This window comes from Ornithorhynchus anatinus, chromosome 2 (assembly GCF_004115215.2).
Source record: "Ornithorhynchus anatinus isolate Pmale09 chromosome 2, mOrnAna1.pri.v4, whole genome shotgun sequence".
In the NCBI taxonomy this organism is placed as follows: domain Eukaryota; kingdom Metazoa; phylum Chordata; class Mammalia; order Monotremata; family Ornithorhynchidae; genus Ornithorhynchus; species Ornithorhynchus anatinus.
Window position 1 is genome coordinate 19,139,348 of NC_041729.1, and position 25,921 is coordinate 19,165,268.

General features: G+C 44.1%; 1 protein-coding gene across 1 annotated transcript in view; it reads right to left on the reverse strand.

The window, feature by feature from the left end:
- Positions 1–7,883, reverse strand: part of PPTC7 (protein phosphatase targeting COQ7) — a 48,781-nt gene extending 40,898 nt beyond the window's left edge. The window contains exon 1 of the mRNA XM_029058824.1: positions 7,630–7,883. Within this exon, the coding sequence (XP_028914657.1) occupies positions 7,630–7,864 (235 nt within the window). The 5' untranslated portion in view covers positions 7,865–7,883. The remainder of the gene's footprint in view (positions 1–7,629) is intronic.
- Positions 7,884–25,921: the final 18,038 nt, after the last annotated feature.

The following is a 25,921-nucleotide window of genomic DNA, read 5'->3' on the forward strand; positions in this document are numbered from 1 at the left end:
TCTGACTAAGCCCTCCTTTTCACTTCCCCAACTCCCTTCTGCATCACCCTGACTTTATCCCCTTCCAGCCCCATAGCACTTATGCAACATACCTGTAATTTATTTATTCATAATAATAATATTAATAGTAATTATGGTATTTGTTAAGCAGGTACTATGTACAAAGCACTGTTCTAATGCCTGGAATAGATACAAAGTAATCAGGTTGTCCCACCTGGGGCTCACAGTCTTAATCCCTATTTTACAGATGATGTAACTGAAGCACAGAGAAGTGAAGTGGCTTGCCCAAGGTCACAGAGCAGACAAGAGGCAGAGCCAGGATTAAAATCCATGTCCTCTGACTCCCAAGTCCGTGCTCTTTCCACTAAGCCACACTGCTTCTCTACGTCTTGCCCTCTAAACTGCAAGCTCATTGTGGGCAGGGGATGTGTCCATTTATTGTTGTACTCTCCAAAGTGCTTAGTACACTGCTCTGTACTAAGCCAAAAAGCAACAGGAAACCCCATGAAGCAGGCTTAGCTTGGTGTCGGGGGCAGCAGTCTTACTTGAAGCAGGACTAAGAGCAGGGTTGCTGAAGCCACCACAAAAAGGAACAGCTCGGGGAAGAACAGGCTTTGTTGGGTGACATGGCTGCCCTGAGCAAAGTCACTTAACTTCTCTGTGCCTCAGTTTCCTTTTTTGTTAACTGAGCCCACTGAAGGAAGGGTATTCTGTCCAACCGGATTGTCTTGTATAGAAGCCAGCACTTAGAACCATGCTGAGCACATAGTAAGCGCTCTACCACAATTATTATTATAAATATTTTGCTTAGTAAGTGAAAAACTTTTTGAAACTATTTTATTGAAACATAACAAGCCAAGATAAAATCCCATCCTAAAACAAAAACCATTTGTTAAGCCTGCTTATTGAACATGTATATATATATATGTATATATATATATATGTATATGTAGGGCTAGTAACTTTCTGTAGCATAACAAAGGGCATTCTAAACAGGCACGGGCTTTTTGAAAGTCTCAAATCAAACACTTTCACGGGGAAGTGATATCAGATAATGACTTTTCTCACACTGAAGTATAGCTTTCTGGGGTTAAGCTTAATTTACTCTTTCAGAGATTTCTTCATCAAATCCACTAACCAAAACTACAGGAAATGTTTACCAACAACTTGGTGCAAAATATTTTACCAAGAAAATCCAATCTTTTGTTTACAGTAAAAGAAATTAAAATAATCTTCACTCAAGGAAGAATTCTTTGTTTCGGGGAAAGCAAATTTTAGAAACCCTCTTTTAATTTCCACTAATTTCATCCACCCTAATGGAAAATTAGACTGTACGCCCGTCAGTGGGCAGGGACTGTCTCTGTTGCCGATTTGTACATTCCAAGTGCTTAGTACAGTGCTCTGCACATAGTAAGCGCTCAATAAGTACTCTTGAATGAATGAAAAATGAGTTACTTTAAGAGTAGATTTCCTTTTGGTTTATTTCAAACAGATACCACGTAAAGCCCTACAATAATAAGGTCTCTGTAGGAATGTGTCAATTTTACATTAGTTTGAACTTGACAAAAGAAAAATGTTTACATTTGAAGGTCATAATCTCAAATATCCTGACATGTTTCTTGAGTCATCCCATAGGACAAACTCCATCTGGATACTATTGCAAATACTCAGGTTAGGTTTTGCATGCTTACAGTAAAGCAGGGCAAAAGTTTAGAAAGTCAGAAACAGCTGGTTTATTCTCCTACAGCCAAATTTCCTAAAACAAGCAATCTTTTTAAGTATTTTAAATCAGGAAAATATCAAGAAATGTAAATTTTTTTACATAAAAAATATATAAAGCTTTTAAGAAAAGCTATCAACACTGAACTTTAACTTTGAGAAGCAGCATGGCCTAGTGGATAGTGACCCTGGGCAAGTCATTTAACTTCTCTGTGCCTCACTTACCTCATTTGTAAAATGGGGATGAGGACTGCGAGCCTTAGGTGGGACGTGGACTGTGTCCAATCTGATTAGCTTGTATCTACTTCAGTATTCATTCAATCATATTTATTGAGTGCTTACTTTGTGCAGAGCACCGTACTAAGGGCTTGTACTTAGTATAGTGTCTGGCACTTAATAAGCGCTTAACAAGTACCATAAAAATAAAATGGAAAAAAATTCAGTAGTCATAGCGATGGATGACAAAGGATTCAAACAAACAGCCACACAGTAACTCGTCAAGTAGAACACTGCCTAACCCCTAATATTTCCGTCAACTAGACAATGGTATTCACTTAACAGATACACAGCTGACACTTCATCATTCTAGTTTGTTGTTTATTTTTCCCCTTCTACTAGGTTCCAATCCAGTGAAGTGACTAGCAGCCTTTCTGTGAGTGTACTGTATGATTTTTTTTAAAACCACCGACCTGGTTTATTCTGCCATATTAAAAAAGGCGAAAAGCCCATTTTGTACTACCTTACAACACTAATTACCTCTCAAATAAACTTCTTTATTAAACATTCAGATTGTTCCAAACCTTACACAATGACTGTCTTTGAACTCAGACTAACCGCCAAACAAGTGAAATTCAGTACTGCAAAATTATAAGCCTCACTCACAGTGAGTCAGAATGGTTGAGCACGCCATTGTGTAAAAACGTCTTCGCGTGATTATTCTAGAGGTCGAAAAGATTTTTAAATGATACACCTTCCAGGCTTGCACAAATGGTTTCCAACTCAATCTTCTGTGCTTTATGAGAATACTATCCTGCCACAATGGAAAAGAGGAATAGCAAGTTTCTTGATGTTGTAGGACGCAGAGGGATTTGTTGCATTTCAATTATGAGTCATGCAACTGGTAGCAGACGCTAGGAAAACATGGAGGGAGAAAGGGAGAAAGGAGAACATCAAAAGTAAGGGAATGGGAACGGCTGTTTTCTTATTTCATTATTTTTAACTTCTAACACTTCTAATATAAAAGAACTGTACTTTTTATTAAAAAATCGATAGAACTAACCACAGGGTGGAAGGAGAAAAAGCAAATGTACCAGTTCTAGATCACTCTGGTTTGAACTAAGGAAGAGCAACTGCCCAAGCCCATTTTCCAGGAGATGGGTGGGGTTGTGTTGGGTGTGGTACAATTAGCCCAAATTGACTGTCTTTTCCTAAATTAAACCCCATAAGGACTTTCTGTAAAAACAAAAACGCCACGTACTCTGGCACACTTTAGTCCCCGAATGACTAATAGACAAGGACAAGCAATTTTTTATGTAAAAGAAACAAACCGTTATCTCTACCTGGGGAAAAAAAAATGACTTGACTTCCACTCCAAAATAGCAAGTCCTGGATGACTAAGGTGAACAACTGCAGTTACTGAAGCATTTTAATATCTTAAAATAAGAGTATCCCTCCCCGCCATTTAAATATATTAGCCCTAGGGGCTGAAAGACTCAAGGTAGATAATATGGAGCTTCTTCTTAATCACGCCTGAACATTTCAATTCAGTTGCAATATCAAGAACCAACATTTACTGTCACTTTTACAGCTTGTGAGCTGATGTTCTCAAATCAGTGCAAAACAAGAAAGTTAGCACTGCACAAATTCACCCATTCACAGCAAACCCAGCAAGAGAGCAAAGCTAATTCACACACTCTGATGACAGTTCATCTTCTAAGCCACCTTCTTTGGCCCACATCCTCTCCCTATCACTCCTTAGTACGATAGAACTAAAAGGGGCCAAAGACCTATAAAGGTACGGGAAATATGGAAGAGAGAGACACTGAAGAAAGGTTGAGGAAATTAGATTATGTAGTCTGGAGAATGAAGGGTAACAGTAACAGACTTCAAAAATATGAAGGACTTGATGAGTGTTCCAGCCAGTTGTTTGAGAATCTGGACAGAGAGTTCAGGAGGGAATGGTCTTATACTAAACAGGGGAGATTTGAGGCTGTGTGGAAGAATCTCTCCAGTATCAAGGGGATAAAACTGGTATAGGCTATCAGGGAGAGATCTCTCTGCTCTAATGGCTTTTTATAAAAGAAGAGAAAACTTTCTGTCTTGGATGGTTTATTTGATCATCTCTCCGGAGTTGGTGGCTTCCAGCTCTCCTACTTTATGATTCACAGAGGCTTCTTGACTGTAAAAAGAACTCAACACCAGAGCACAGTGACATGCTTCAGCTAATACCTAATAGGGAGTGAGTTCTGGCACTTTCTGGTTTCAAGCTGCCATGAAGCTCCTCTCAAACTGGCAAATACTTGTCCTGTTTTTTCAACCCCTCCCTAAGATCTTCTACCCTTCAAATGACCCCTTCTATAACTTCTCCACTAACCTAGCAGTCAGAAGTTTAGCAAGCACAACGGGCAGCTGGATTTCCCAAGAAAATCCCCACAAGTCCTGGTTAGTGCACTCTCCCATTTGATCATCTGTTAGGAGTAAATCCATTTTGGGGGATAAGGCATACAAAAAATAGTGTCAGATTTTTAAAAGGTTAACAACTATAATCGGCCTGTGAACCACTGATTCAGGCCATAGACAGATACCTTTTATACAGCTAATGATCTTCAAATGAGACTGCGGCATACCGGTAAGAGATAACCCGGATTGGATGGTTACTCTATGGCTCTTCTTTGACTTTACAATAATGCCCTGGCCTCTTCCAATCCCAGTGTGCTGAATGAAGCAGCCCACAGCAACGCTTCAACGGCAGGTGGGGTGGGAAGCGACCAGGGAGGTAAAGCAGGAGTCGTAGCTGTGATTGGGATGGGAGATGAGAGCCTAGGGGCTTGGGAATCACAGTTGGGAGTGGAGCACGAGCCACCTATCCAGAGGGGCCCCAGCCGTCAGTTGATCGTATTTATTTAGTCCTTACTGTGGGCAGAACACTCTACTAAATACTTGGGAGAGTACAAAATAACAATATGGCAGGCAGGCAGTTTCACCTCCAGACTCGGCTCGGGCATAAAGGTGGCTCTGCACAGGCTAGGCAGGAGAAGCCCCTTTAGATAATGCTCTTTCACTTAACACCCTGCATTTCTGGAGTTGACTGAGTGCTCACCCATACCTTAATGGTTCTTTGCTACTTTTGCTAATGATAATGCTTATTTCAGAGAGTCAAATTCCAAAACGTACAATTCTCTTATTTCAAGATAGGACACAATTACAGTTAGAAAATTCTTAAATCCTTTTGACAGGACATAAGAGATTCATGGGGTTTTAAATTTTATTTTTGAAAGACGGGGGTTGACTCATGAACCGTAACTGCACTTTTGGAGCCCCAGTGAAAACTCTACTCAACTAAAATCTAATTTATCCAGCATATTAGTCACTCTGTAAAAGTTAAAAATTCAGAAACCTCAAGTTAATTCGGAGTTCAGTGGGAAGAACATGGGCCTAGGAGTCAGAGGACCGGGGTTCTATCCCAGCTCTGCCACTTGCCTGCTGTGACCTTGGCAGCGAGGTCTAGTGAGAAGCCACATGGCCTAACAGAAACTGCCCGGGCCTGGAAATCAGAAGACGTGGGTAATGCCGGTTCTGCCACATATCTGCTGGGTGACCGTGGGCAAGTCCCTTCACTACTCTGTGCCTGTGTTACCTCATCTGTAAAACGGGGATTAAGACTGTGAGCCCCACGTGGGTCACAGTGTCTGACCTGATTACCTTGTATCTACCCCCAGCTCTTAAAACAGTGTTCGGCCCATAGTAAGTGCTTAATACCAGAATTGTTATTATTATTTCTCTATGCCTCGGTTTCATCTGTTTGAACCCCACTGGGGAAAGGCACTGTGTCCAATCTGCATATACTGTATCTACTCCAGTGCTTTGTACCTAGAAAGCACTTAGATACCAATTATTTTGGTGAATGTAAAAAGGTTGCAAAAATATTGAAGCTCAGGTAAAGAAATGGAAGCCAATATTAAGACACCTATACAGTGTACAGTGATTTTTTAAAAAATATCAAAATTCAAGTCCCTTATATATCACCTGTTAACCTACGATGGCTACAACTTGGAAAAGCAGTACATATATGTTCAAAAAGCAACATAGAGCAGTAGCCAATTAATTGGAAGAGGACTCCTTAATAGCCCTAGTGGAAAAGATGTAGCTTCGGAGACTAGCTGACTTCAGATCGGATTTCTGTATCTCTTTGCAAGTTCCTACATTGTCTGGGGGTCTTTTTTCCTTAAAGGTTAACGGTAACCTGTTGCATAACACTAAGTAATGATTTTCACATTAGGTAATGGGTCACTCATAAATTGAACAGCTACTGACAGTTCACTCTTCTACCAATTCTCAAATATAGCCACTCAAAATTTTTGTCATGGCCCTGTAAAACAGCCAGATGATCTAAATTAATATTTTTATTGAAAGGTTCATTTTTCATGCATTTTGCTAACTGTTCACGTGCAGGCAATCCACCAGTTTAAGACCGTTTATCACTACTAGTTTAAATGAAGCGGCAGCAAAATATTGTTTAAAAAGTCAGAGCTCCAGCCCCTGGATTCTAAAGAGGAACTAGAAAATTTGTGACTTTTCCCTTGAGATGAGATTTACATCTCTGTAAGTAAGAGTTACTCTAACAGCACGTTCTTTCATCAGTCAGGGACATTAAAAACCCAACCTCACACTCTGAGCTGAAACCACAGATTTGACCTCCGAACTCAAACTCAATGTCACTGTGACCTTCACTGGGTAAGAAAGTTCTTCAATTTTCAAAATAAAGTGATATTGAATCAAACATATGGCACATATGAGTATCGTAAAAATATCCCAAGCTGCCTGGCCAAAAAATTCGGGGAAAGTTTCTGGTTGCACATGGATATGGCACTAGGCCTTGAAGTTACAGGTGAGAGAGGAGCAGGCCCGGGGCATCTATAATTCCCGCGATTGTAAAGTGGAACCTAGGTAATTTTCAGTGGCTTTTCTACCCAGCTTGAACTTAAAACGGAGGCAATCCTCAATATACTATTTAGTAAACCTCTTCCTTTCGGTAAAATCTCATGTTTTCAGGGTCCCAGATGACCTTGGGAGTTAAATTACTCTGAACCGCTCCCTTCCCCCATTTTCCTGACAACGTGGGGAGGGGGAAATCGTACAAGATGCATACAGATGTACGTATGTATAGACAGAGTTGTGCATCTTTTACCGGCCTGTGGCTTCTCCCGCTAGGGAATGAACGCAACGTTGTGGACCTCACCGCCGATCCTAGCTTGGGAGGATGGAAAGGCAAGAAGTGACCCCAGAAGTGTCCTGCAAACGACTGGACGTCCCTGGAGCTAAATAATTGAATGAGACACCCTCCCCCCCTCCAGTCCCCAAAATGACGGATAAGCCCCAGGGACAAAGAACACTGTTCTCATCCCATCTGCTCGCGGGGAGGGCCCCGGGATGGAGGAGTGGGCGACCTGGACCCCCCGGGGGCGAGCAAGTCGCCGGGCTATCAGTCAGCAGGGTAGGAGGGGAGAGGGCTGGGTGGAAGGACCGACTCCGGTCTCTGCCGGCTCCAGAGCAACGGGAGGCGAAAAAATGAAAAAAAAGGGAACCCCCAGAGCAAGAAAGTCCCGGGGGGAGGGGAGGAGAAAGGGGGGGGATCCCCGGGGAGGGATCGGGGAAGGAAGGGGGTCGGGGTCCCCTCCCTCACCCCCTCACCGAGCACATCGGCGGAGCGGTGTCGGGCCACGAAGCAGGCGTCGTCCCCGTAGCAGGCTCCCTTCTTGAGGAGGCCCTTGCGGAAGTCCTTTCCGAAGCCGCAGCCGGCGGTCACCAGCCCGTAGTCGCCGCCGCCGCCGGCCCCGGCCCCGGCCCCGGCTCGGGGGTCGGTCTGCGAGAGGCCTCCCAGCACGGCGCGGGCCACCAGCCGCCCGTACGACAGAACGGAGAACATCGCCGCCGCCGCCGCCGCCGCCGCCGCCGCGCCCGGGGAGGAGGAGGAGGACGACGACGACGACGACGAGGAGGAGGCCCGGAGCCGGCGCTCTTCTCCTCGGCCGCCGCCGCGCTCCTCCTCAGAGCAGCGCCGAGCCGGGGCCGCCCCTCCGGCCGCCGCCCTCCCCGGCTGTCAGGCGTCCGCGCCTTCCTCCCACGCTCTGCCGGGCGAGGACCGAAGGCAGAAGGGGGTCAGAGCCGGCCGCCCCTCCGGCTCGGCGGCTTGACCTCGGCCGCGGCCCCGGCTCCGGCGGCCGTCGCCGCCATCTTCGACTCCACTAGCGTGTTCCGGCCTTCGCCACCCACTCCGCGCGCGCGCGCCTCCCCCCTCCCCACACACCCCCACACCCCCTCCCAACACTAGCCGGCCGCGAGCCCCGCCCCCTCGCCGCCGGCCGCCCAATGCAGTGACCGGTCCCGGGCGCGCGGAGACGTCATCCTGCCCCGCCCCGCTGCCTTCTGGGAATTGTAGTCTGCGCCTGACGGCAACCGAGCCCTTCCCCCAACGAGGAGCGAGGACCTACCCCTTTTTCATTCATTTATCCATCCATCCATCCATCCAGTCAGTCAGTCAGTCAGTCAGTCAGTCAGTCAGTCAGTCAGTCAGTCGTATTTATTGACCACTTACTATGCGCAGAGCACTCTACTAAGCTCTTGGAATGTCCAATTCGGCCACAGAGACAGTCCCTCCCCCAACAGCAGGCTCACAGTCTGAAAGGGGGAGACAGACAACAAAACAAAACAGGTAGACAGGCATCAAGATAAAGAGAATTATAGATCTATTCACATCATTAATACAGTAAAGGAATAAATAATAGGTACGAATATACACAAGTGCTGTGGGGAGGGGAAGGGGGTAGAGCAGAGGGAGGGAGGAGAGGGAATGGGAAGGGGAGGAAGGGCAGAGGGAAAGGGAGGGCTCAGTCTGGGAAGGCCTCCTGGAGGAGGTGAGCTCTCAGTAGGGCTTCCAAGCAGTCGCCCCCGATGCCTCCAACCGGCCACCCCGTGTTGTTCATTCGCTTGGCTGGCGAGCTGTCCGCCCCCAACAGATGATAAGCAGCGTGGCTCAGTGGAAAGAGCACGGGCTTTGGAGTCAGGGCTCATGAGTTCGAATCCCAGCTCTGCCACTTGTCGGCTGTGTGACTGTGGGCAAGTCACTTAACTTCTCTGTGCCTCATTTCCCTCATCTGTAAAATGGGGATTAAGACTGTGAGCCCCACGTGGGACAACCTGATTCCCCTATGTCTACCCCAGCGCTTAGAACAGTGCTCGGCACATAGTAAGCGCTTAACAAATACCAACATTATTATAAGGGGGTCAGGAGCCTGCTCCCTTCTCCATTTTCTGACTTCTTGTTTTGTTGTCTGTCTCCCCCTTTTAGGCTGTGAGCCCGTTGTTGGGCAGGGATTGTCTCTATCTGTTGCCGAATTGTACATTCCAAGCACTTAGTTCAGTGGTCAGCACATAGTAAGCGCTCAGTAAATATCGATCAATCGACATGCCTTCTCCCCGATCCGTTAGATGGTTGTAGATCTTGTGGTGGATCTAGTCCCTTTTCCTCGTTTCCTCATCCCCACCCCATCGTCTCTACTTCCTCCCTCTGCTCTACCCCCTTCCCCGCCCCACAGCACTTGTATATATTTGTACATATTTATTATTCTATTTATGAATGATGTGTATATATTTGATAGTAGTGATGCCCATCTACTGGTTTGGTTTTGTTGTCTGTCTCCCCCTCCTAGACTGTGAGCCCATTGTTGGGTAGGGATTGTCTCTGTGTATTGCCGAATTGTACTTTCCAAGTGCTTAGTACAGTGCTCTGCACACAGTACGCCCTCAATAAATGCAATTGAATGAATGAATGAATATATCTATAATTCTATTTACCTATTTTGATGCCTTTGATGCCTACTTGTTTCGTTGTGTTGGCTGAACCCTTTTAGACAGGCAGGAGAGAATGTGAATGGCGCTGCCAAGGCCGCTAGCAGAATAACCAATTCTTCCGCACAAGTCCTTCATTCTGAAATCTCAGAACTCTGGCTCACCCGGTGATTCCTGATAGAAAAGCTTCATCATCATGTGTACTTGGCCTCCATACTCACAGCCTGTGGTACTATGGGTCTAGTACGTGTGGCTGAAGAGACAAAATGGGACTATATCCTGTCATATTTGTTGTTTGAAGTGCTCGGCACTGTTTCCCCTTTCGCCTTTTTGTCACATCCTTTTGAAGCTTCTGCTTGAATAGAGCTACTTTTTTCTTGTTTGTAAAGCACCATGTAGGTTTGTCTCAGTTGTGCTCGTTTTCGTTGAATGCAGTATTGTCTGGGCCTTTGTTTTAGGGCATCCTTAAAATATTTCATCTGTTTCCTTTGTTTTCGGTTGCCCAGTTTCAACCATTTGGATATCCTATTGTCATCCATTCTCTTTCCGTGTACCACCTAACAAAGCTTGGTTGAGGTGATCATAACCTCAACACTAGGAGACTGACATTCCAGGGATTTGTTTATCCTATTTTGGCATTTGATGCTGTGACTGAACCATAGATAACACTACTGGGACTAAAGGTCTCTGATGAGGTATCTATAGGGTTTCCGGTCAAGAAGACAGTTGGACAACTCTACAATTACACAGACCTTCAGTTTGGTCTGAGGCCTAGTAACTAGCTATCAACGTAGTCTGAGTATCCTAAAAGATGTGATGGCCTTCTTGATTTTATTTTTAATTTTTTTTACTTTTGACCTGTATATTTGGATCAACCATCCAAATATTGGCCAATATTTTCTTAGATCTCCAGGAATGGTGACTCCACTTCCTCCCTTGCAGGTTCAGAACTACCATTACAGCAGTTGGAGCAATTGCTGAAGACTCAGGGAACCCATTCAAAATCTTAGAGGGTTCTAGTAGTACTGCCAGCAAAAGCCTAGATGTCTAGGTTCACAGTTTGGAGTATGCTCATTAGGTGCATAGGAGCATGGTCTTGCCCCAAAACTATATATTCCAGGAATACCAGCAGCCCTAACTGGCTCCCCTTCAGTTCCCAACATCATATGAAAATACGATATTATGAAACCATGGAGAGAAAGGCATCAAGCTTAAAAGTTGTCCCGGGCTCTCTTGGTAACCTATTCCAGAGCTCCAACACCCCAGCAATTAAAATTTTCCTTATCTACAATTGAAATATCTCATACTGTAGGTTAAATTCATTTCCTCTTGCTTGGAGGAGAACTACTCAGCAGACTCATAAAAACCCTTCCTTTATTTTAAGGGAAGGATTAAATCACCTTTAGCCTTTTCTTCCCTAGACTGCATAAGCCCAGTTCTTAAAACTTCCTTCATAAGACAACTTTCCATCTTTCTATTCATTTTCTTTTCTATTATCTGAACCCTTACTCTATTTTCACTCTCTTTCTTTAAAAGTATGGAAACTGACACTGGGGACACATAATCTGGAAAGGGTTTGACTAATATACAAGGTATAGTGAAATGATATACTGTTCTTGAATGTTATCCTTGGCTTATCAGTATAACCCAGGGCTCTGTTGGCTTTTTAAATAATGAGGCGGTGTCCATGGAGTCGCTATGGCTCAGAAACGACTCGACAGCATAAGACAAGACAAGATTCAGCTTGAATTAGCCATGCTCTCCAGAATTTCTTCTGCTGCATTTTTCCTAACCAGTCTCTACACATCTATTTGAGTTTGCTTTTTGGTCCCCTTGTACTTGTACTCATTGAATTTCATTTCTGTCTCTCAGACATTTTTCCAATTTATCTCAATCACTTCAAATTTTATTCCTGCCTGCCAAAGTGATAACAATATATCTTCCACCCCCATATCTTGAATTAACTGAGTATGTTCTTGTTACCTTCATCCAGGTTGTGAATAAAGATACTGAAGACAACTGTCTCTGCTCTTGGGTTCTGTTACCCTTGGAAAATAGAAGGCATAGAAGAAGCCACCCTTGCTATTATAACTACCTCCTCCCCATATTTAAAAGACTATTCTGCTTTTTGATCTTTTGGCAGTAATTTGTTTAGGATTAGGGAGCAATCAATCAGTCAGTGGTATTTACTGAGCTTTTACTATGTGCATCAGCACTGTTCTAAGCACTTGGGAGCGTGGCGCAGTGGAAAGAGCACGGGCTTTGGAGTCAGGGCTCATGAGTTCGAATCCCAGCTCTGCCACTTGTCAGCTGTGTGACTGTGGGCAAGTCACTTAACTTCTCCGTGCCTCAGTTCCCTCATCTGTAAAATGGGGATTAAGACTGTGAGCCCCACGTGGGACAACCTGATTCCCCTGTGTCTACCCCAGCGCTTAGAACAGTGCTCTGCACATAGTAAGTGCTTAACAAATACCAACATTAATTAATTAATTAATTATAATGCAACATAATTAGCAGACATGTTTCCTATCCATAATAAGTTTACAGACTAGAAGAGCAGAGGGCAGTAAGCAGAGTAAGCCCTTCTCGAGGTTCTTTTTATTTTTGACTTCCATGTCCCTGCACTTTCTTAGCCCAGGAAAAGTGAAGCATGGTTCCCTTGTCTCATGCCTCACAGCTAACATGCTCTGCACACAGTAAGCACTCGATAAATACCACTGATCAACTGATTGTTAGATTGGTAACATGGAGAAAAGTAACTCCATTACCTTAAATTCAACTTTTACTTTTCACACACTTTTACTATCTGCAACTGGCACTTCCATTACCTAAGCCCTTTTGATAGTCAATATTTTGTACTATGGAAGTCAGAGTCTCACTCAAAAATAGAGTACAAATTGCATCCAAGCAAAAGGACGGCAAGAAGCCATCCCTCTTTCTATGTGTCCTTCCACTGGCCTGACTCAAAAAAGAGGCTTGAGAGGAATCATAGTTCCCTCATTCTTAGTGTCCTAACTTTTGTGGGGCAGAGTATGGATTTTTAGCATTTTTTCCCTTACTCCTTCACTATCTGTAAGTATTACTTTATTTTGAGTACTACATCAGACTCCTCACTGGTCACTGACCTCCCTGACTCCAACCTCTCTTCCTGCCCGTCGGTACTTTTTTTTTTTAATGGTACTTGTTAAGCACATACTATGTGCCAGGCACTGTACTAAGTACTGGGGTAGATACAAAATAATCAAATTGGACACAATCTTTGTCCCACATGGAACTCCCTAAGTCAGAGGGAGGAGGGTTTAATCCCCATTTACTGATAAGGTAACTGAGGCACAGAAAAGATAAGCAACTTGCCCAAGGTCACCCAGCAGACAAGTGGTAGAGCTAGGATTAGAACCCGGGTCCTCTGACTCTGAGGCCCAAGCTCTTTTAACTAGGCCATGCTGCTTCACTCCGATGCTTATATCACTAAAAACAAAACAAAAAACTATCCTACACACACCTCTCCATTACTCAAAAACTTCCAATGGCTTCCCATCCATCTCTCCATTAAAAGAAACTCATCACCATCAGCTTTAAGGAACTCAATCAGCTCTCTTCTTTCTACGTATCTTTGCTCTTCTCCCACTGCAACCCAGCTTGCACACTTTGCTCTTCAAACTCCAAATTCTCTGCTGTGCCTCCATCTTGTCTCTCTTGCCATTAGCCTCCTGCTCATGCCCTCTGTCCTACCTGGACTCTCTTCCCTTTCATATCCAACAGACTACCACTCTCCCCATTTTCAAAGCCATCCTAAAATCATGTCTCCCCCAGGAAGCTCTCTGGGGGCAGGCAATGTGCCTGTTTATTGTTACATTGTATTCTCCCAAGCATTCAGTGAAAGTGCTTTGTACACAGAAAGCACTCAATAAATACAAACTGAATGAATGAAATCAATGGTATTTACTGAGTGCTTACTGGCTTAGTGGTAAGAGCCCAGGCTTGGGAGTCAGAGGTCATGGGTTCGAACCCTGGCTCTGCTGCCTGTCAGCTGTGTGACTTTGGGCAAGTCACTTAACTTCTCTGTGCCTCAGTTACCTCATCTGTAAAATGGGGATGAAATCTGTGAGCCCTGTATGGGACAACCTGATTACCTTGTATCTATCCCAGCACTTAGAACAGTGCTTGGCACATAGTAAGCGCTTAACAAATACCAACATTATTATTACTGTGTGCAGAATACTGTACTATGCTCTTGAGAGAGTACAATACAAGGAATTCATGGACATATTCCCTGCCCACAAGGACCCTCTAGACTGCAAGCTCTTGGGAAGAGGAACGTGTCCACGAACTGAAGCAGCGTAGCTCAGTGGAAAGAGCACAGGCTTGGGAGCCAGAGGTCATGGGTTCGAATCCCTGCTCTGCCACTCGTCAGCTGTGTGACTGTGGGCAAGTCACTTCACTTCTCTGGGCCTCAGTTCCCTCATCTGTAAAATGGGGATAAAGAATGTGAGCCTCATGTGGGACAACCTGATTACCCTGTACCTACCCCAGTGCTTAGAACAGTGCTCTGCACATAGTAAGTGCTTAACAAATACCAACATTATTATTATTATTACTGTACTCTCCCAAGCATTTAGTACAGTGCTCTGCATGTAGTAAGTGCTCAATAAATAGAAATACGTTCATAACTCCTTTGAGATTGAAGGTAGAGTATATATCAAGTGCTTATAGGGTACAGATCTATTTATTAAGTGCCTAAAGGGTACAGATCCAAGTGCAAACCTCCCCTTACTAATTGTTCATCCTCCCACTGTATTTTTTCTGCCCTTTTCCATCACCAAGGCTTTTAACAGGAGAAGTAGCGTGGCCTAGTGAAAAGAGCATGGCCTTAGGAGTCAGAAGACCTGAATTCTAATCTCAGCTCTGCCATGTACCTGCTGTGTGATCTTGGGCATGTCACTTAAAAAAAAATGTTATTTGTTAAGTGCTTACTATGTGCCAGGCACTGTACTAAGTGCTGGAGTAGATACAAGCTATCAGGTTGGACACACAAGGGGCTCACAGTCTTAGTCCCCATTTTACAGATGGGGTGACTGAGGCCCAGAGAAGTGATGTGACTTGCCCAAGGTCATACAGCAGACATGCCCATGCTCTGTCCACTAGGCCACGCTTCTTCCTTAACTTCTCTGTGCCTCAGTTCCTGCAACTTTAAAATGGTGATACAATGCCTGTTCTCCCTCCTACTAAGACTGCGAGCCCCATGTGAGACCTGATTGTCCCGTAACTACCCCAAGGCTTAGTACAGTGGTTGACACATAGTAAGCACTTAAATACTATGAGCATTATTATCAATATTATTACTATTAACTCCAAGCCTCCTAATCCCTTTGACGCTTACCCTACCCCTACAAGCACTTTTACATACATTGTTATAATCTGTTTTTTTATGATATTTGTTAAGGGCTTACTATTTGACAGACACCATAATAAAGGCTGAGGTAGATCCAACCTAATAAGATTGGACATAGTCCATGTCCAAATGGGGCTCACAGTCTTAATTCCTATTTTACAAGTGAGGTAACTGAGGCACAGAAAAGTTAAGTTTCTTGCCCAAGGTCATACAGCAGACAAGTGTACTTTATTTTAATGTCTGTCTCCACTGCCAGATTGTAGGATCCTTGAAGGCAGCAATAGAGTTTACTTACTCTATTTACTCTTAGTACAATATCACTCTGTGCCAACGACAAGTCATCGCCCAGAAAATATGGCACAACTTGTAATGTACAGACTGGTTGGATGTAGAGTTGATATGACATTAGAAGGTGAAGCTGTATGGCCAGATGAAAGATTGCACATGGAGATGGGATTTGGGTGCACTTTGTTTTGGAGAAGTCTTTCCCCTACTCGAGACTGTAAGCTCACTGTGGGCAGGGAACCAACTCTGCTGCATTGTACTTGCTTAGTACAGTGCTTAGTACAGTGCTCTGCCCATAGTAAAAGCTCAATAATACCACTGATTGATTGATATCTCCTCACCGAAGTAGAAGTTAACGAGGAGGGGGAGAGTGGTTTCATAGTCTAGCAATTGCAGGATCAGGCCTTCAAATCTGTCCAGAGGTAGAAGTCTTGGATCACTGGCTTCCCCCCCGCAACAACCCTTGCCTACAGATGCCCTTCTCTGATGCTCGTGCTGTTTTCCAGCTTCAGTCTGAAGCTGGGCAGACTGAGGTTTTCTATCAGTCAGTCACTCGATCAAACAAACACATTTACGGAGTGCTTACATTGTGCGGAGGACTGTACTAAGAACTTGGGAAAATACAGTAAAACAGATTTGGTAGACATGTTCTCTGCCCATATTGTTGTTCTTTCCTTCTGCCTTGGTTTCCACAAGAACGTGGAACCGCCTGCCTGCCCCCCCAACCCGCGCGCCGCCCCCCCCACCCAACTCTTACTAAACCAATCTGAGTATTGTACTCAACACTAAACTCCTTGAGGGCAGAGATCTTATCAATCGACTAACAACTCTAGTGTATTGCACTCTCCTAAGAGCTTAATACAGTAGTTTGCACCCATAATCGCTTAATAAATACCAGTGTTGATTGATTGACAGATAATGATTTACCAAATGGGCGAGGGCAGAGGGTTGTCTGAGGCTGCTGAAGTCTCACAGATACTCTGTTTGGTCTGTGAATACGGACTGTACCCATTCTCCCTACCCATCATCTTGCAATTAATGTTGCTGGGCCACTTGTCTGCTGTGTGACCTTGGGCAAGTCACTTAACTTCTCTGTACTTCAGTTAACTCATCTGAAAAATGGGGATTCAATACCCGTTCCCCTCCTACTTCGATTGTGAGCCCCGTGGGGAAGCAAGTTATCTTGAATCTACCCCAGAGCTTAATATAGTGCTTGGCACATAGTAAGTGTTTCATAAATATCACAGTGGGTTCTACCAGAGGAGAGAGTGTAAAGCAGCATGGCTTAGTGGAAAGGGCCCGGGCTTGGGAGTTAGAGGCTCCACCACTTGTCTGCTGTGTGACCTTGGGCAAGTCACTTCTCCGTGCCTCAGTTACCTCATCTGTAAAAATGGGGATTTAAAAAAAAAATGTGAGTCCCACGTGGGACAATCTGATTACCCTGTATCTACCCCAGCGCTTAGAACAGTGCTCAGAACATAGTAAGCGTTTAACAAATACCATAATAATTAATAATAAAATAATTACTACAAAGTCAAATCAACCCCACATCCTCCTGGATATAGGCTATCTATACCTTTTGACAAGCAGCATGGCCTAGTGAATAGAGCTCGGGCCTGGAAGTCAGAAGGACCCATGTTCTAATCCTGGTTCCACCACTTGTCTGCTGTATGACCTTGGGCAAGTCACTTCAATTATCTGGCCCTCAGTTTCCTCATCTGTAAAACCGAGATTAAGAATGTGAGCCTCTTGTGGGACAGGGGCTGTATCCAACTCCCCTCTCCCCATCCCCTCTCACCACCATTTGGTATAGTACCTGGCACATAGTAAACACTTAACAAATACCGAAGTTATTTCCCCTCTTAACAAATTCATTCAATTGTATTTATTGAGTGCTTTCTGTGTACAGAGTACTGTACTAAGCACTTCGAAAGAACAATTCAGCAACAGAGACAATCCCTGCCCACAGCAGGCTCACAGTCTAGAAGATGGGCTCACAAAAATGGGCCAGGGCCAGGAAACGTGCACTATGAATTTTTATAAACAAACTGCAGAAATACAAGAATCCCTCTCAGATACACTCAAGTTCATGGGCACACTGTCACCTTCAAAGTGAAGGACAACTAAACAATTTGTAATCAAGAAGTACCAGGTTGAAGTAATTTTGTAATGTTATAATTTAAAGTGTAATAATGTATGATAAATGTGTAATGGTGGAGGTATTGCCCTTATTCACAAGGGCAGAAATGCTGTACCGTACTCTCCCAAGTGCTTAATACAGTGTTCTGCACACGGTAAGTGCTCAATAAATACAATTGAATGAATGAATGAACTGCCAGCCCAGAGATACTGGGGCTGTGAATTGCCCATTCCAGAGGTGCCAAGATTAAGAACTGCTTTAGACCTTTTATAGTTCAGAAAAAGCTTTAACCTTTTTTCAATCCAACGAGGAACAGACATTATTAACATTCCTAGTAAGTTTTCTCCAATTTATCTTTTCCATTTTTTTCCTCCTCCTCAGCTCCAGAATTTCTTTCTTCAGAAATTCAGTAGTTCTTCAACTCTTTTCTAATTTCATTAGAAAGTATATATATACTAAAGTATACTTTCACCACCACCATTGACCAGTAGTATTTACTGAGCACTTACTGTGTGCAGAGCAATAGACTGTGAACTCGTTGTGGGCAGGGATTGTCTCTCTTTATTGCTGTTTTAATAATGATGGTATTTGTTAAGTGCTTACTTTGTACCAGGCACTGTACTAAGCGTCAGGGTGGATACAAGCAAATCTAGGTGGACACAGTGCCTGTCCCATGTGGGGCTCACAGTCTCAATCTCCATTTACAGATGAAGTAACTGAGGCACAGAGAAGTAAAGTGACTGGCCCATGGTCACCCAGCAGACAAGTGTAGGAGCAAGGATTTGAACACATGACCTTCTGACTCCCAGGCCCATACTCTATCCACTACACTATGCAATACTTTCCCAAGTGCTTAGTACAGTGCTCTGCACACAGTAAGTGTTCAGTAAATTCGATTGAATTAAATTAATGAATACTAACTGCTTGGGAGAGTACAACAGAAATGGTAGACATGTTTCCTATCCTCAAAGAGCTTAGTCTAGGGTACAATTTATTGTATATTGTACTCTTCCAAGTGCTCTGCACACAGTAAGCACTAAATAAATAATAATAATAATGTTGGTATTTGTTAAGCGCTTACTAAGTGCCGAGCACTGTTCTAAGCGCTGGGGTAGACACAGGGGAATCAGGTTGTCCCACGTGGGGCTCACAGTCTTAATCCCCATTTTACAGATGAGGTAACTGAGGCACCGAGAAGTTAAGTGACTTGCCCAGTCACACAGCTGACAAGTGGCTGAGCGGGGATTCGAACCCATGATAAATATGATAGACTGATTGACCAAGGGGGAGACAGATGTTAAAATAAATTACGGATATGTATATAAGTGCTGTGGGGCTGAGGGTGGGGTGAATAAAGCATGCAAATCCAAGTGAAAGGGTGTTGCAGAGGAAGTGGGAGAAGAGGAAATGAGGGTGTATCTCATCACTAAATTCTGTTGGCTCCACCTTCATAACAACATTTAAATCTGCCCTTTTCTCTCCATCCAAACAGCTATCACATTAATACAATCACTCATCCTATCCTACCTGGAATACTGCATCAGCTCCTTGCTGACCTCCCAGCCTCCTGTCTCTCCCCACTCCAGTCCATACTTCACTCTGCTGCCCAGATGAATTTCCCCCCCAAAATTTACAGGAACTGTCACCCCCCTCCTCAAAAATCTCCAAGGAGTCGGGAAGAGCGAAAGGAGTAAGTTAGGGCAATGCAGAAAGAAGTGGGAGCTGAGGAAAAGTGGGGTTTAGTCTGGGAAGGCCTTTTGGAGGCAATGTGCTTTCATTAAGGCTTTGAAGGTTCAGACAGTAATTGTCCATCAGACGTGAGGAGGAAGGGCATTCCGGGCCACAGGCAGAACATGGAAAGACAGGCAAGACTGGGGCACAGTGAGAAGGATAGCACTAGAGGAGCGAAATATGTGTGCTGGGGTTTAGAAGGAGAGAAGTGAGCTGAGGTGGGAGGGCAAGATGATGGAGTGCTTTAAAGCCCATGGCGAGGAGTTTTTCTTTGATATGGAGGTAGATGGGCAACCACTTGAGTTTTTTGAGGAGGGGGTTGACATGTCCTGAACGTTTTTGTAGGAAAATGATCCAGGCAGCAGAGTGAAGTATTCATTCAATAGTATTTATTGAGCTCTTACTATGTGCAGAGCACTGTACTAAGTGCTTGGAATGTACAATTCGGCAACAGATAGAGACAATCCCTGTCCAGTGACAGGTTCACAGTCCAAGTGGGAGAGACAGCAAAGCAAAACAGAACAAAACAAAAACAAAACAACATCATCAAGATAAATAGAATCAAGGGTATATACACTTTATTAACAAAATAAATAGGGTAATAAATAATATATAGAAATGAGCACAGTGCTGAGGGGAGGGGAAGGGAGAAGAGCAGAGGGTGGGGAGAGCAGAGGGAAAGGGGGGCTCAGTCTGGGAAGGCCTCCTGGAGGAGGTGAGCTCTCAGTAGGGCTTTGAAGAGGGGAAGAGAGTTAGTTTGGTGCTGGAATGGGGAGAGACAGGAGGTTGGGAGGTCAGCAAGAAGACTGATGCAGTAATCCAGGCGGGATAGGATGAGTGATTGTATTAATGTGGTAGCAGTTTGGATGGAGAGGAAAGGGCGGATTTAAATGATGTTATGAAGGTGGGACCAACAGGATTTGGTGACAGATTGAATATGTTGGTTGAATGACAGAGAGGAGTCAAGGATAATGCCAACATGGCCAGCCATGTGCTGAGGCAGGAGATGCTGGACTGGCAGTAGCAGAGGTGGGGCAAGTCAGAACCCGATACACCATTTTGGTAGGTTCCAGCTTCCAATCTGTCCCCATCTGTAAGGTAAGCACTTTACCAAGCATTGTGAAATTATCAGAGGTGGTAGTTAGACACGGTTTCTTGGCCCTTAAGGGGCTCCCTGGCTCACTGGCTGGGATTTGGGGGTTCGCTATACGTGATCTTAGGGTGTGTATCCCGGGGTTTTCTGGCTGCAGTTTCTGGGTGTATCTCTGAATATATCTCTGGCTGCAGTCTGGGGGGTTTCTCTGTCTGTGGCTTTTGGGTGTGTCTCTAGCTAGTCTTTCTTTCCTGCCGTTTTTACTCTGTCTCCCGGAAGCCCCACTCCCTGATCACCTTGTACTTCAAAATGAGACTGTGTCACCTATGATACTGATTCCTCTGGGGCTCACAGAGTTTTGATAGGGGTGATAATGCAAGTTGGGACCTTCCCGCAGCTCTAGCAGGGAAAGACCCTGTTTTGGGGCCTCCAGCCCACAACTAAAAGGCAGAAGGAGAGGCGACCCTGATTAGATTATTCTCTCCCTAACAACTTTTCCCACCTCTAAAACCCCACCCCTACTACCCATTTCCTAAGCAGTGAAAGCACTGGATTTCCATTGGCAGAACCCTTTGAATTTAGGAATGCAACCAACTGCATTTCATTCATTCATTCAATCGTATTTCATATAATAATAATGTTGGCATTTGTTAAGCGCTTACTATGTGCCAAGCACTGTTCTAAGCACTGGGGTAGATACAAGGTCATCAGGTTGTCCCATGTAGGGCTCACAATTTTCATCTTCATTATACAGATGAGATCACTGAGGCACAGAGAAGTTAAGTGACTTGCCCAAGGTCACACAGCTGATAAGCGGGATTAGAACCCAAGACCTCTCCCAAGCCCGGGCTCTTTCCACTAAGCCATGCTTGCTTCTCTGATTTATTGAGCACTTACTGTGTACAGAGCACTATACTAAGCTCTTGGGAAAATACAATGCAACAATAAACAGTACATTCCCTGCCCACAACGAGTTTACAGTCTAGAGGGAGAAAGACAGACATTAATACAAATAAATAAAATTACAGATATGTACATAAGTGCTGTACAAAAGTACTGTGGGGCTGAGAAGGGGGAAGAGCAAAGGGAGCAAGTCAGAGCGATGAAGAAGGAAATGGAAGATGAGGAAAAGCGGGGCTTAGTTTGGGTAGGCCTCTTGGAGGAGATGTGTCTTCAATAAGGCTTTGAAACAGGGGAGAATAATTTTCTGTTGGATTTGAGGAGGGAGGGCATACCAGGTCAGAGGCAGGATGTGGGCTAGGGGTCGGCGGTGAGACAGGTGAGATGGAGGCACAGTGAGAATGTTAGCAATAGAGGAGCAAAGTGTGTGGGCTGGGTTGTAGAAGGAAAGAATTGAGAAGGAATAAGAGGGGGCAAGGTGATGATGTCCTTTAAAGCCAATGGTGAAGAGTTTTTGTTTGATAAGGAGGTGGATGGGCAACCACTGGAGTTTTTTGTGGATAGGATTAACATGTCCTGTATCTCATTGCTCATGCCTCAGTGCTCATGGGTAGTACATGCACATTCAGTTGGGATTCTTCAGTCACATACTGCTGAATTCAGTTGTGAAATTGCACCAGGAGCAGAAATGCTACTATTGGAAAACGTAAACAATTTTGGTATGTTTATGGTATTTTACTGACTCGTATTTGTAAAGAAAATGTAGGTATGGAATTTTAGAATGTTTTTGGTTTGATGGTGTATTACTAGCAGGCCCAGAGCAACTGCTACTGCATTTTGTTAGATGGAACCTTTGGTTGCAATCTAATCAAGAAATGAGATGGGGGGGAGGGGGACAGCTTTATGGGAGGTAAATTGTGGGGGAGGAAATTTGCATTGTAGGAGTGAAACCTTTAGGTTCACCCTCATAGCTTTTGGAATAGGGCAGGCAGCTGCAGCCAGGACTACTATTTATTAGTAGTAATGTTTATTGAGTGTCCACATGGTGCAATGCATTATATTAAGCACTTGGTAAGTACAAAACAAATACTTTTTTATTGGCACTCGTTAAACATTTACTATGTGCCCAGCACTATACTAAGCAGTGGAGTAGTAGGTAATCGAATTGGACACAGTCCATATCCCAGATGGGACTCACAATCTTAATTCCCATTTTACAGATGAGGTAACTGAGGCACAGAGGAAATTCAATGACTTGCCCAAGGTCACACAGCAGACAAGTGGTAGAGCTGAGACTAGTACCCAGGTCTCCTGACTCCCAGGCTGTGCTCTATCCACTAGGCCATACTGCTTCTCAGAAATGATATGTTCCTGGCCCACAGGAGCATATATTCTAATGAAGGAGGCAGACACTTCCCAGATGGCCCACCTTGCCCCTTTACAGCTGGATAGGGGCTAGAAGTGAAGTTATGATTGTGGTTTCACTTTTTTTCTCACTGGCAAGTTCCACCTCCTTGACCTGGTCTTAGAACTGTGCAGATTTCCTCTTGCCCGTGCTGGACTCTGATGTCAAACCTGGGGGTCCTCTCAATCCCAAGCCCCCTTCCCCATCCCAGGGTCTTTCTGGTTGTCTAGCTTGCCCCAGTCTGGGGGCTGGTGAGGACTCCGGGAGCCTGTGCCGCCCTAGCCTGGCCGCACAGCCTTGCAAGGGCTTTGAGGATGAGCTGGAGGTTCTGTGGACATGTGCTTCTAAACTGGCCCTGGATTTGAGCAGGAATTCTGGGGCTGATCCAGGGGATCCTTTCACCCCTACCCAATGGGGATTCTTTGTGCCCCTGCTAGTCCAGAGGAAGGCGCATCTCTGCCACGCTGACTTTGAAGCCAGCTGGGTCGGGGGGCAGGAGAGAGGGAGGCTCCATTTGATAGCACATCTTTGGACATCATACTCCCTTGAAGCTCTTCCCCACTAAATTTACACTCCAAATCTGTCCCTTCACTCGAAAGAAAAGTTGGCAACCCTGAGAAATAGATGGGTATGCCTACTAAATGATGCAAACAGATAGGATGTAGATGGGATATGATCACACCAACCCTGTTTAACAATGTTGATGATTCTTCATGATCAGAGAAAGGAACCTAAAGAGGAGATGGATTATCATCAACTTTTCTGCTATTTGTGCCAAATGGTCTTCTTTCAAAGTACCCAAGCCAGACTGTGAGCTCGTTATGGGCAGGGAATGTCTACCAACTCTATTATATTGTACTCTCCCAAGCTCTTAGTTCAGTGCTCTGCACCCAATAAGTGCTCAATCAATATGATCAATAGACTAATAATAATAGCATTTGTTAAGTGTTTTACTATGTGCCAAGCACTGTTCTAAGTGCTGGGGTAGGTACAAGGTAATCAGGTTGTCCCACATGGGACTCACATCTTAATGCCCATTTTACAGATGAGGTATCTGTGGCACAGAGAAGTTAAGTGACTTGCCCAAAGACACACAGCTGACAAGTGGCGGAGCAGGAATTAGAACCCATGACCTCTGACTCCCAAGCCCGTACTATTTCCACCAAAGCCATGTTGCTTTTCAGTTTTAAGTAATTGCTAGCTTAATAATTACTCATTTTTAGTAATTTAATTATAAAGAAACAGTCTTTACTTACTTATTTTATAAGCACCTTACATCCCGTTTCCTATTGAACATCTGACTTTTTTCTGGGTCACAAGTTATTTTTTCTCCATTTTGCTGATGAAACTGGTCTGAGCAGCAGATGCTAAAGGCTTTAAACCTTGGCTTCATTTGATTGTTTTCTTGTTTTCTCTTGTAAATGATAGGGGTAACTTCTGTTTCCTATGAAAGAAGAGCTCATTAAGTAATCTGCTAATAGATTTCTTTTTCAACACCTCTGTTCACTTTTTCAGAGACGGAAGATAATATCTCCTTGGGTTTCCTTTAATCATTTATATCTAAACCACCTGTTTCTGAAAAAAATTCACCATAGCAAAGATGGAAGAGATGATTAAAACAACACACTAGGCTCTCCTGTCTCTGCTTCCCCTCCAAGTTTTTCCCTTCTTCCCTTTCCCACAGATCACAACCAATCCCATGCAGGAACTTGAAATCATTCAATCGTATTGATTGAACGCTTATTGTGTGCAGAGCACTGTACTAAGCAATTGGGAGAATACAATGTAACAATAAACTGTTGCTGAATTGTACTTTCCAAGAGGTTAGTACAGTGCTCTGTACACAGTAAGCCCTCAATACATTCGATTGAATGAATAAACAGGCATATTCTCTGCCTACAGTGAGCTTGCAGTCTAGGAGGGGGGGAACAGACATTAATAAGAATTAATTACAGATATGTCCATAAGTGCTGTGGGGCAGGGAAGGGGAATGAATAAAGGGAGCAAGTCAGGGCTACGCAGAAGGGAGTGGGAGAAGGGGAAAGGGGGGTTTAGTCAGGGAAAGCCTTTTTCGAATATCTATTTGCTGGACATAAAAATGCTGAGGTTATTTTCTGATACAGATGCTATGTTCCCAGCATTTCAGAGATTCCTGGGAGGTCAGCCTGTGACTTTCATTGCAGAACAAGTGGTGAAAATGCCATCCATGCATGTTACCTTACTTCAGGAATGGACTCTGCACAGGGGTCACACCATAACTTCCTAGATGCCAGTCAAATATTAATTCCCTGACAAGCTTTCCTGCCTAGAGTAGTATATTAGATCACTCCAATCTCACTTGGCTCTCCTACTGGAGCAGGGACAAAGCACTAATTGGTTTATGGCAAGAGTTAAGGCCTAAATATAGTATGGTGACCTGAGAACTCTGGAATTCTCTTCCAGCTCTGATCTGGGATTCCTTCCAGTACTGAGCAGGTACTTTCTAAGATAGGTTTTTGAGGTGAATTAATTAATATCTGCAGAGATAACTGCTAAATATTTCCTCATTCATTTTAGAATGTGGAACAGTGTGATCCAGTGAGAAACAGTATGACTTAGTAGAAAGAACATGAGCCTGGGAGTCGGAGGACCTAGGTCTTAATCCTGGCTCTGCCACTGGTCTGCTGTGTGACCTTGGACAAGTCACTTAACCTCTCTCTCTCAGTTACCTCATCTATAAAATGGAGATTAAATACCAGTTCTCACTCCCACTTAGATTGTGAGCCCCATGTATAATTGGGACATTGTCCAAACTGATTATCTTGTGCCTACCCTAGCACTTAGTATAGTATAGTAGAATAGTATTAAGCGCTTAAAAAATACCACTATTATTATTATTATCTAGAATAAAAATATTGAGGTTCACTATAGTACGATATGATAGATTATTAAAAGGCTCTAGTTCTTGAAGTGGTAGCATTTTTTCCAGCTTCCATCACTTCCAAATATTTTTCCTTATGATGTAGCCTACTGGTCAGTTGGATGGCTCCTGATCAAATGGAGGTCAACTACAGCCATGATCAATTATACAGAGGAAGACCATCTAGTTGTCAGCCTAAGACACTGGCACTGAAGTTGTTAGATTCTATTGGTAATGTGATCTTCAGTTGACTAACTTAATCACACTGTGAATTATTTCACTCCAAAGTG